The sequence below is a fragment of the Myotis nattereri genome (assembly GCF_964212035.1).
Source record: "Myotis nattereri genome assembly, chromosome: 3".
NCBI classification, from domain to species: domain Eukaryota; kingdom Metazoa; phylum Chordata; class Mammalia; order Chiroptera; family Vespertilionidae; genus Myotis; species Myotis nattereri.
This window is the reverse complement of record NC_138077.1, coordinates 127270149-127283221: the sequence shown is the minus strand read 5'-3', so window position 1 is coordinate 127283221 and position 13073 is coordinate 127270149. Positions and strand designations below refer to the sequence as shown.

Sequence of the window (13073 nt, the reverse complement as noted above, 5' to 3'; positions counted from 1 at the left end):
ATCCAGCACCACTCCTAGTTATTAGGATATTATTGACTATATTCCCTATGTTGTACTTTACACCCCCATGACTATTTTTTATTGCCATTTTATTGTTCATATTTTTTCTTCTTTTCTTCTTCTTCTTCTTTTTTTAATATATTTTATTGATTTTTCCACAGAGAGGAGGGGAGAGGTATAGAGAGTTAGAAACATCGATGAGAGAGAAACATCGATCAGCAGCCTCCTGCATGCCCCCCACTGGGGATATGCCCGCAACCAAGGTACATGCCCTTGACTGGAATCGAACCTGGGACCCTTGAGTCTGCAGGCCGATGCTCTATCCACTGAGCCAAACCAGTTAGGGCCTTTTCTTCTTCTTAAATAAGACTCCATTTCATATAATACTGGTTTGATGGTAATGAACTCCTTTAGCTTTTTCTTGTCTGTGAAACTCTTTATCTTCAATTATAAATTGCTAGAAGCCCAGTGCACGAAATTTTTGCACAGGTAGGGTCCTTAGCAGCAGCTAGCTGCTGGCTGCTGGCTGGGGCCTTCCTTCGTTCCACACCACCCCCTGGTTCGATTCCCGGTCAGGGCACATGCCTGGGTTGCGGGCTCGATCCCCAGTGTGGGGCATGCAGGAGGCAGCCAATCAATGACTATCTCTCATCATTGATGTTTCTATCTCTCTCTCCATCTCCCTTCTTCTCTGAAATCAATTAAAAAAAAAAAGGTATATTATCTGAGACTTTTCCAAGTGGTAATCAGCATAAAAGACATTACTTCTCTGGGGAAAATGCCTTCCTAGATCTTGAACAAGTTGAAGCAAATTTTTCTAATAAAATTAAGTCCTTACTTGGAACTTAGCTCTGCCAAATGATAGTTTCTTTGAGGATCAAGGTTCTGTTCTACTTCTTTTATGCATCTTAGCATCTATATAGTGCCTTGACAATAATAAGCTTTCATATTTGGTGAATTAAATTAGCTAGAACTTAGTTTAAGAAAAAAGTTGCAAAGAGCAAGAAATAAATTATTTGACAAGGAAAGCTTAAAATTTTTTTTTCCTTTTTTTTCTTTTTTTTAATTAAATCTTTATTCTTCAGATTATTACATTTGTTCCTCTTTTTTCCCCCCATAACTCCCCTCCTTCCAGTTCCCACCCCACCCTCCGTCCTCGCTCCCCACCCACTGTCCTTATCCATAGGTGCACAATTTTTGTCCAGTCTCTTCCCGCATCCCCCTCACCCTTCCCCCCCCCCCCAAGAATAGTCAGTCCACTCCCTTTCTATGTCCCTGATTCTATTTTAATCACCAGTTCATTCTGTTCATCAGATTATTTATTCATTTGATTCTTAGATTCACTTGTTGATAGATGCGTATTTGTTGTTCATAATTCGTATCTTTACCTTTTTCTTCTTCTTCCTCTTCTTAAAGGATACCTCTCAGCATTTCAAATAATACTGGTTTGGTGGTGATGAATTCCTTTAGCTTTTCCTTATCTGTGAAGCACTTTATCTGGCCTTCAATTCTGAATGATAGCTTTGCTGGATAAAGTAATCTTGGTTGTAGGTTCTTGGTATTCATCACTTTGAATATTTCTTGCCGCTCCCTTCTGGCTTGCAAAGTTTCTGTTGAGAAATCAGCTGACAGTCGTATGGGTATTTTCTTGTAGGTAACTGACTTTCTTTCTCTTGCTGCTTTTAAGATTCTCTCTGATGTAGTGGGAATTGACCTGAGCTCTGAAAGATGAGTAGGAATTAATTAGGTGATCAGGTGAGGGAGAGCATTTCATGCAGAATTAACGTGCAAAAGAACTGTGGCCGCAGGGAGCATTGTTCCTGTTAGGTCCTGAAGGAAGCCCAGGATTGTTGTGTTGGAGGGAGTAAGAGGGATATAGTAGATGAGAATGGAGAGGTAGCATGGGTCAGATATCAAGATCAGATATTAGAACCTTGTAGACTTCATAAAGAATAGTTATCTTTATCCCAGAACAATGAAGAAATATTAAAGTACAGAGGTCCACCTGGCCAGTGTGGCTCAGTTGGTTGGGTGTCATCCCGTGCACCAAAATCTGCAGGCTTGATCCCTGGTAGGGGGCATTGCAGGAAGCAGTTGATCAATGTCTCACTCACATGGATGTCTCTCTCTCTCTCTCTCTCCCCCCTTCCTCTCTCCCTAAAAATAAAATAAAATAAAAATACAGAGGACCAAAATCTAAATTCTAGAAAGTTATACATCCCACTCCTGCAGATATCTTTTACTGGGTATTTATGTCATATTCATTTCAGTGTTATTTTACTACAACTTACTGTCCTTTTTTAACAACCTCCCCTCCCCCCCACAAGGAAAACACCTGTATTGTGGGCAGAAATAAATCACAAGATGTTCACCTGGCATTCTCGTGTTCACAAGAATTATATAGCACAATGAGGCAATGTTTAATGAGGAATTTTAAAAGTATTTAAAAGAGGCCTCACAAACTATAGGGTAATTGATAAATTTGTTTTAATTCATGTGAAGTCAAGGAAAGTATGTTATATGTGTCCAGAAAAGTTTGTGTCAGAGAAAATGGTGAGAGTATCAAAGTTTAATTTTTCTTTTATAAAAGTAAATGTGATACATATTTTTATCATATACCTATTGTTTGTGCTCTGCTGTGCTGTTAGGTGTTATACATACACTTAACAATTAATACTTAAGTATTTTTGTTAAGTAGGTATTATTAGTGGACGTAGATATTGTAGTTGTTATTTTATAGCTGAGGAAACCAAACTAGGGATCTACAATTCAAGGTCAGCTCTGAATTCAAAGTTCAAGGTAATCCTAAGCTTTCACACTTATTTCCTATAATTTACAGGTTGCAGTTTCTTCAAAGGGGATACAGAATTCTGGGGACACTCCTGAGATGTCAGTCAGTCACCAAAAGGAAGTCACAGTGGAGAACATGGAAAGTGCAGGGATTATGTCAACTCGTTCTCCTGCTGGCATTTCTTGGAGTTGTGGAGCATCTTGGGAGGACTGCAAAACACATGACACAGAGCAAGACTTGGAGTGCTTACAACCTCTGGAAGAGGATATGGCTTTAAATGAAGTTTTACAGAAATTAAAACATACTAACAAAAAGCAGCAAACTCTGATCCAAAATTTGCAGTGTACTAACATGTATTTAGAGAAGAAGGTTGAAGAACTGCAGGTGAAGACTAACAAGCAGCAAGTGTGCGTTGGCATCATAAATAAGCTAAAGGAGAATATCGAAGCATTAATTGAAGACAAATACAGAGTAATGCTAGAGAAGAATGAAACAGACAAGACTTTGCAGAATTTGCATGACATTTTAACTAACACCCAAAGACATCTTCAGGAATCTAGGAAAGAAAAGGAAACCTTACAAGTAGAGCTTAAGAGGACCAAGGAAAATTATGTTTGTCTAAAGGAAAAGTATATAACTGAAATGCAAGAAAAAAACAAAATTGTTAGTCAGTACACAGAGGTGAACAAAGCCTTAAGCAAGAAAGAAGAAGAGGTGGAGAGGCTGCAACAACTCAGAGGAGAGTTGGAAAACGCCACCACTTCTGCTTTGGACTTATTGAAAAGGGAAAAAGAGACCCAAGAACAAGAGTTCCTGTCTTTACAGGAAGAATTTCAGAAACATGAAAAGGAAAACTTGGAAGAAAGACAGAAACTGAAATGTAGACTTGAGAAACTGGTAGCTCAACTTAAAAATGTGCAATTCATATCTGAAAGTGAAAGGGCTAAGAATACAAAACTTGAGCAGCAAATCAACGAAGTAAAAAATGAAAATGCAAAACTTCAGCAGCAGGTTGCCAGGAGTGAGGAGCAAAATTGTTTCCCTAAATTTGAGATAGCTCAGTTAAAGGAGCACTTGGAGGCAGTAATGAAGTCAGATATCACAAAGGTATTGTCACAAATTCAAAATATCTAAGGCAGAATTTCAGGAGTTTGTAATAGTCTGGTGATGCATATTAAGGCATGACACAAAAATTTTTTTGCAGAATTACTAACCAAAAAAGAGAGAATGGAAAATGCACCAGATTTGGAAAAGTTTCTTTGGTTCTTGGGTACTTGCATTAAAGAGCAGCCATTTCTGGCCTCTTGTTATTATTTTGGTAAATATGAAAATGAATGTGGGAATTTTTGTGGCTACCTCTGACCAATCACCTGAAAAATCCTTTGAGACAGGATTTTTCTAATGGGGATCTCAATCTTTTCATACCATGTCTGCCTATTCAACAATAAAAGTAAATAGTATAATTGCATATTTAGTTTACATGGTAAAACAAACCTATATTTTATCACATTAATTTTGTAGAATTATAAACATTTTAGTGAGATATAATTGATACATAACATTAGTTCAGGTGTACAACATAATGATTCAATATTTGTATACATTGCAAAATGATCACCACAATAAATTCAGTTAGCATCAGTTAAAAACAGCATAGGAGCCCCACATCAATATTTTTGGAGGGGCTGTAATTTGGTATTCTTTGCTATTCAACTGGCTTTTTTGACAGTCAGGAACCTGGAAGCATGTCCTGGAAGTGATAATTTCATAAGACAGAGCAACTATTTCAGCTTTGTAGGGCTACCTTAAAATATTTATAATACGATCTTATTAACTCTGACTACTTGGAAAGAAGGCTAATCTGAACGAGAAAAATGTATATTTTTATTTTTGATATAATAACTTAAACTGAGCTGATATGTTGCCTTGAAGATGTCCTGAGTGGACATTACATAGTGTTTGTAAGTAAATAATTCTATATTTTAAATGATTCTTAGGAAGACATTTTCTCTGTTTAAAAAATTTTCTCTATGATCTTTTCTTCAGAAAGAAGTAAGAATCATCTAAGCCAGTGGTTCTTAAACTTTAGCATTCATCAACATCAGCTGTGAAAATGCAGATTGTTGGGGCCCACTCCAGAGTTTCTAATTCAGTGGGTGTGTGGTGGGGCCTGGGAGTGTGCATTTATAATGAGATCTTAGGTCTTACTGATGCTGCTGGTCAGGGATCACACTTTGAGAACCACTAACCTAAGCAAAGATGACCTTAAGTTTAGCTGCTAATCAAATCATGACAAATTTTAAATTGGTAAACTCTGAATGAATTAGTGTAACTGTACAGAAGTGTATCACAGCATATGATTTTTTTCCCTTGAGCTTTCTTTTTAAAAACAGTGAACTTTTTTGTTTTATCTTGACTGATCAATTTCTTTAATATCCCCAGATCATTCTTACTCTCCTTTTAGTTTTGCTTTTTATTAACTTTATGTCCATTTTCTCAAAGTGTGGCCTGGGTGTATCTGTGAGGTCAAAAATATTTTCATAGTAATATATCAAAGATGTTATTGCCTTGTTCACTCTCATTCCTTCACAAGTATACCGTGGAGATTTCCAGAAACTAAATGACGTGTGATGTAATTGTTTCCATGGCTGACACAATGTGTGAAGCAAATATAAGAATTCAGCTGCCTTCTATTAAGCCAGCATTAAAACTATTCGAAAAAAATGCAACAGACCCAATCGTTTTTTAAATATATTTTTATTGATTTTTTACAGAGAGGAAGGGAGAGAGATAGTTAGAAACATCGATGAGAGAGAAACATCAATCAGCTGCCTCCTGCACATCTCCTACTGGGGATATGCCTGTAACCAAGGTACATGCCCTTGACCTGAATCAAACGTAGGACCCTTCAGTCCGCAGGCGGATGCTCTATCCACTGAGCCAAACCAGTTAGGGCCAGACCCAATCTTTTCACTAATTTTTGTTTTGGAAAATGTGGTAATTAAAAAAAAATTGTTATTTATATTGACACAATAGATTTATTGTTATTTAAAAGAAATATTTTTAAATGTTCTCACCTTTAATTTCTAATATGATAAATATTGATAGATATAACCTACATAAACAAAATGTTTTTGAGATCCTTAATAATTTTTAAGACTATTTAAGGGGTCCTGAAAATAAAAAAGTTTGAGAACTACCATTCAGAGGTTTTAGGAGTGGTGTTTTATTCAGCATTTTACTTTTAAAGTAATCCAGGTTCTTTGTCTTTATTGTGACAAATCTGAATTGTGCACACATAGGATGCGAAGATAATGCAGTCTAATTGCTCGCCTTGTAAAGAAGAGAGCCCAAATCCACCAGATGTGAAAACAACTTCTCAGCCGCCTTTCAAAATTCACTATCTTCTGGCTCTGATGGCAAGCCTTCTCACAAGCCAGGTAATTTTTTTTAATGCATACTTTTTAATGGGTGGGGAGGAAAATACCGAGGTTAGACAAAAGAGGCAATGTGAAGTGACAGAATTAAGTTATGAAAGAAAATAATGACAACAGAATAGAGACCCTTAACCAACCAATCAGCCTTTCCTTCCTCCTACTGCTTCTTTCTGTTTATCTTTTGTCAACATCTAATTTCCACAAGCCTATAGTATAGTAACATTAGAACTTCTCATGTTTCAGGAAAGCTCTTTCAGAACAGTAGTCTTATACTTTGGGTCAGCCTGCTCCTAGGGATTAGTGATTGTTCACATTTATAAACTATTTACCCAATCTAAAAATATAGCTTTGGGGCAAGGGGAGGGCAGTGTGGAACTGTGTCCATTAGTAGATTGAAAAATGAAATTAATGTAAGGTGAGTTCAAATTCTGTCTTCACCACTTGCTGGCTGTGTGACTTGACCAAGTAACTTTACCTTTCTCAGCCTTAGTATCCTCGTGGTAAATAGGGGAAATGATACTTGCTGCTGCCCTGGGAGCTTACAAGCACTACATTTAATGAGAGAACATATTAAAGGACATGACACTTGATAGTTTCTCAAATTAGCTAGCTCTCTTTCTTCCACTTACCTTCTATTATTGTATAATAGAGGCCCAGTGCACGAAATTCGTGCACAGGGCTGGAGAGGGGTGTCCCTCAGCCCGGCCTGCACCCTTGCAATCTGGGACCCCCTCGGACATCCCTCTCACAATATGGGACCACTGGCTTCTAACCGCTCACTTGCCTGCCTGCCTCATCACCCCTAACCACTCTGCCTGCCTGCCTCATCACCCACAACCACTCACCTGCCTGCCTGATCGCCCCTAACTGCTCGCCTGCCTGCCTCATCACCTCTAACCGCTTACCTGCCTGCCTGAACACCCCTAACTACTCTGCCTGCCTGCCTCATCACCCATAACCACTCACCTGCCTGCCTCATCACCCCTAACCACTCGCCTGCCTGCCTGCCTGCCTGACCGCCCCTGCCCACCTCTGCCTCGGCCCCCACCACCACGATTTTGTCCAGAAGGATGTCTGGAATGATGTCTGGAAGGTCGGTCGGCTGTCTGGTCTAATTAGCATATTATGCTTTTATTATTATAGATTTCTTTGATCTTAAGTGCATTCATCTGAGCCAAAGTTAGGTGACATAGGTTTGTGATGCTCCTGATCCAACACAAGCTTTATTTCTATTTTGTTTCAGCTAAATTGTTAAACACTAGCATTTATTTAATGCTAGATACTAGCTAAGCATTTCCTCTAGAGATCACAAAGTGGTGGCCCACAAACCACCAGTATATCTACCTAAAGTTTTCTTTTTAAATATTGGAATTTGACTCTGGCATAGACTCTCCTTGGCTGTAAACCTTTTCTCCCCACCTTGCCCTTCAAACATTTGCTTACTCACTGTATTTGCTTAATTTTCTCCCATCTCGCTGGTGGCTGCTGTTCTTTCTCAGTCTTAATTTGCTAGCTGCTTCTTCTCTACCAGACCTCTCAATAATGAAGTATAGATCTTTTTAGTAGATTCATTCCATGCTATACAAATACTATTTGCTTATTCAGTATCGCCCACCCCATTAGGACATACGACTTCAAGATTAGAGACTTGGTATGCTGTATGTCCTGTACCTAATACAGGTTAAGCTCCTAATACACTCAACAAATATTTGCAGACTTCCTAACCTGTCCTTGTACTGTTCCTGCTTTTCATGGCTTATCTCTTACACCATTCTTTGTATTATCAGGCTTTTTTTAAAACATGAAAAACAAACAAAGGTTTAGAATAGTTGAGTTTCTTGTCTAAAGTCTCACATGTGATAAAGTGACAGAACTCAGGCAGAACACAGGCATGCACTTGTGACCCTTAGGTTATTTTGGTACAAGTGCCTTCATTCTGGGTACTGTGGAAATATGGAGAGGTTCAGTATTGTTGAGGATATCTGATTATTTTGGTTTTAGTTACAAAAATTTGTCTAAAATTTGGGTGTGTTATTATAAATGAGTATTAATATCCCAATGATATATAAATCTGTCCCAATAGCAATCTATATGAGTGTAAATCTATATGAACTCTTTCTACACTAACTCTTTATTGAATGAATATCTTATTATGAGTAATTAAAGAATTGAGTTAAAAAAATCAAGTTCAGCCCTGACTGGTTTGGCTCAATGGATAGAGCATCAGCCTGCGGACTGAAGGGTCCCAGGTTCGATTCCGGTCAAGGGCATGTACCTTAGTTGCAGACACAGCCCCAGTAGGGGGTGTGCAGGAGGCAGCTGATCAATGTTTCTCTCTCATCCAATGTATCTAACTCTCTATTCCTCTACCTTCCTCTCTGTAAAAGATCAATAAAATATATTTTAAAAAAATCAAGTTCAATATTATTTTACCTCCTTTGGTTTGGTCACTTATTTGGGGAGGGAGATTTGTTTCATTGTGTTTTTTCCTTCCTTCTTTTAGTTTTAGTCAAAAAAATATTAATCTAGCCTCTCAAACTGTTGTCTTTAGGATATCAGCAATCCTGATGCTGAACATTTCAAAGAGAGTGAGAAAGTTAGTGATACAATGTTGCAAAAATTGAAGAACTTTCATCTTAAAAAGAAAAATTTAGATGAAGAGGTACTGTATGTATTCTTTATTCTAAAAATTATATCACCCTGACTAGGTAGCTCAATTGGTTAGAGTGTTGTCCCAATACACCAAGGTTGCAGGTTTGATACCCAGTCAGGACACATTCAAGATCAACCAATGAATGTATAAATAAGTGTAGCAACAAATCTTTCTCTTTTCCTATCTCTCTCTTCTTCACTTTCTCCCTCTCCCTCCCTCCTCTCTCTAAAATCAGTCAATAAAATTTAAAATAATAATAGCCCTGGCCAGGTGACTTGGTTGGAACATTGTCCCCTACACCCAAAAGGTTACAAGTTCGATTCTCGGTCACGGCACATATCCTAGTTGCGGGTTTGATCCCAGGTCTGTGTATATGCAGGAGACAATTGATCAATGTTCCTCTCTCATCTCTCTCTCTCTGTCTCTGTCTAAAATCAATGAAAATATATCCTTGTGTGAGGATTTAAAAATAATAAAAATTATACCATTTTTAGTGAAAAATCAGTCAAAGTAAAATGTAGCATAAAGCCGGAACTGGTTTGGCTCAGTGGATAGAGCGTCGGCCTGCGGACTGGAGGGTCCCAGGTTTGATTCCGGTCAAGGGCATGTGCCTGGGTTGCAGGCACATCCCCAGTGGGAGGTGTGCGGGAGGCAGCTGATCGATGTTTCTCTCTCATTGATGTTTCTGGCTCTCTATCTCTCTCCCTTCCTCTCTGTAAAAAATCAATAAAATATATTTTAAAAAAATGTAGCATAAAATAGAAATGAATTTCTAAAAATTTGGATTTGTTTTATGAATGTTTTTGTGGACCAGATTAGCTTTACTATGGCCCTTACTAAGGAGCTATATTGTTTGATATATAACTTGTTTTATGATATAAGTCTGTATTAGACAGTCTCATTCCTCTGCCAAAAAAAATGTGGTATGATTATTTTCTCTTTTACATGGCATTACTAAGTCCTGGAAAATAGTGTATTTTGAAATTTCTATAATGATTTCAAACTTAATCACTCAAAATAATGTATAACCTGAAACCAATAATTTTATTTCTCATGTGGGATAAGTGTAAAGGAAGAGGTTCCTGAAACTTCTTCATATTCTTTTCTTGGTGTAGTGCTATTAACATCTACTTATATAAAAACCATGGGTAGTGTTCATCACATCCAGAAGAACTGCCAAAACCAAGTGGAAGGAAGTCAGTCCTGCAGGGGTTGTCTTGGCAACGGCTTTGCCCTCCCCCAAGCTGTTTTCCAGAGCTGTTTCCTGTAAGGGCGGGGTTTGAGGCAGGAACCCACCCTGGGAGTGTGGAGGCAGATCTTTAAAAAGTGTGCCGCATGCCAGCACGGCCAGGGGTGAACCTGAGTGGGAGCAGCTGAAAGGCTTAGGAAAGACAGACAAGAAAATGAAAGCCAGGTCATAGTGGGACACTGCTTCTCTGAGAGACAGCAACCACACCCACAGCCATGCCTTTATTTTATAGCAGATGCTATGAGGCAAAGTAAGTGCGTGACCAAGATGTTTACAACATTCTTCTGGATTTCAATCCTACTCAACTACATGCACCTGAACTCTATCAAGCCTACATCACTCAGGCATGTGGGGCCACATGTTCGGACCATAGGTTCAAGCTTACAACTACAGCTGTTGGCTATAATTGTGCTGGGAGGGCCTTGCCCTCCAAGCTGGGACTTGCATGTGGCAATGAGAGGACTGTGCCCTCTCATCAGTCCAAGGCTTGAACCTGTCCAAAACACTGTAGCGGCTCCCCACAATAAAGTTTTAATTCTGTTTCTTTGTTACTAATGTTGTGCCCCCCCCCCATAACAAAGAAACAATTTCCAGAGGATGAGGCCCAGGAATCAGGATTTTAAAAAGATTCCCAGGTTATTCTAATGTGCAGCCAAGGTTGAGAACCACTGGTATAGATAATATTAAAAATATATCTAAACGTGCAATTCTTTGTCCAAAAAATGACCATGTTCAAAAATTAAGTGAAGGAAATTTGGATATACTCGATGGAGATTTTCACACATATTTTGAGTGATGATTCCATTGATTCCACAGATGATGCTGTAAAGGAAAATTTTCCCATCGAATTTCTTAATAGTATTATTCCTTTGGGAATGCCGTGTCATGAATTAAAATTGAAAGTGGGTGCAATCATCATGCTATTAAGAAATCTCAATAGTAAATGGGGTCTTTGTAATGGTACCAGATTTATTATCAAAAGATTACGACCTAACATTATCGAAGCTGAAGTATTAACAGGATCTGCAGAGGGAGAGGCTGTTCTGATTCCAAGAAGTAATATGTACCCATCGGACACTGGCCTCCCATTTAAATTGATTTGACGACGGTTTCCCATGATGCCAGCATTTGTAATGAATATTGTTAAATCACAAGGACAAACTCTAGACCAGGGGTGGGCAAACTTTTTGACTCGAGGGCCACAATGGGTTCTTAAACTGGACCGGAGGGCCGGAACAAAAGCATGGATGGAGTGTTTGTGTGAACTAATATAAATTCAAAGTAAACATCATTACATAAAAGGGTACGGTCTTTTTTTTCAATAGTTTTATTCATTTCAAATGGGCCGGATCCGGCCCACGGGCCGTAGTTTGCCCACGGCTACTCTAGACAGAGTAGGCATATTCCTACCTGAACCCATTTTTGCACATGGTCAGTTATATGTTGCTTTCTCTTGAGTTTGAAGAGCATGTGATGTTACAGTTAAAGTTCTAAGTACTTCATCACAAGGGAAATTAGTCAAAAACTCTGAAAGTGTTTTCACTCTTAATGTGGGGTACAGGGAGATATAGAATAAGTTTAATCACTTTATCAGTCATTGTTTGCATCACTGTTGTTTTTATATCATGTTTTTGTTGTTTTCATATCATGTTTTTGTCGTTTTTATATCATGCCTCTGTTGTTGTTATATCCTTTTGTTACTGTTTATCCTATCTAATAAAAGAGAAACATGGTAATTAGTGTCACTCCGCTACCCTTCCCATTGGCTAATCAGGGCGATATGCAAATTAACTGCCAGCCAAGATGGCTGTTAACCAACAACAAAGATAGCGGCTAATTTGCATACTGCAGGCAGGATGGGACAGCGCCATTCTGCCTGCCCCGCCACCATCCGGGCCTGCTATCTGTGACCTGGATGGCGGGCGACCCCTGTGTGACCTGACCCAGGGCTGGCGGGCGTGACCCTGGCGGTCCGCCAGCTGTCACACCCCCAACCGGCCCTCCCACCAGGAGATCCGGGCTGGTGGGGCGACTGCTGCCCGTCAGCCATCAGTCACACCTCCCAACGGGAGATCCGGATCTCCCACAGCAGTCGCCTCGCCAGCCTGGATCTCCCGCGGGAGATCTGGCACTGGCGGGGTGACTGCTGCCCGTCAGCCATCAGTCACGCCCCCAATTGGCCCTCCCGCCTGGAGATCCGGGGCGACTGCGACCTCCCTCAGTCTCCCCGCCAGCCCGGATCTCCTGCAACAGTCGCCCCGCCAGACTGGATCTCCCACGGGAGATCCGGCCCTGCTGGGGTGACCGCTGCCTTTCAGTCACCAGTCACGCCCCCAACCAGCCCTTAATGTGGTATACAGGGAGATATCAGAATAAGTTTAATCACTTTATCAGTCATTATTTGCATCAGTGTTGTTTTTACATCATGAGTTTTTTGTTATATCATTTTATTATTGTTTATTAATAAAATTATGTATTATTTTCATATACATTGTACTCATTTCCTTTTATCTCTCACACTTTTATTATAGAGAAAGGGCAAATAGCAACATTAAAATATTTCCTCTAATTAATTCCCTTTCAATGTGCATGAATTTCGTGCACCAGGCCACTAGTTTATTAATAAATTTATATATGATTTTCATATACATCTTACTAATTTCCTTTCATCTCTCACACTTCTATTATAGAGAAAGGGCAAATAGCAATATTAAAATATCTCTGCTAATTAAGTCCCTTTTTTAAAAAAAATATATTTTATCGATTTTTTACAGAGAGGAAGGGAGAGGGATAGAGAGTTAGAAACATCAATGAGAGAGAAACATCAATCAGCTGCCTCCTGCACACTCCCCACTGGGGATGTGCCCACAACCAAGGTACATGCTCTTGACCGGAGTCGAATCTGGGACCTTTGAGTCCGCAGGCCGACGCTCTATGCACTGA

The 13073-nt window shown here is 39.3% G+C and overlaps 1 protein-coding gene across 1 annotated transcript in view; it reads left to right on the top strand.

The window, feature by feature from the left end:
* Nucleotides 1-13073, top strand: part of CAGE1 (cancer antigen 1) — a 77432-nt gene that overhangs the window by 3972 nt on the left and 60387 nt on the right. Inside the window, exons 4-6 of the mRNA XM_081088269.1 lie at nucleotides 2840-3898; nucleotides 6094-6231; nucleotides 8780-8890. Coding sequence (XP_080944395.1) covers nucleotides 2840-3898; nucleotides 6094-6231; nucleotides 8780-8890 — 1308 coding nt within the window. The remainder of the gene's footprint in view (nucleotides 1-2839; nucleotides 3899-6093; nucleotides 6232-8779; nucleotides 8891-13073) is intronic.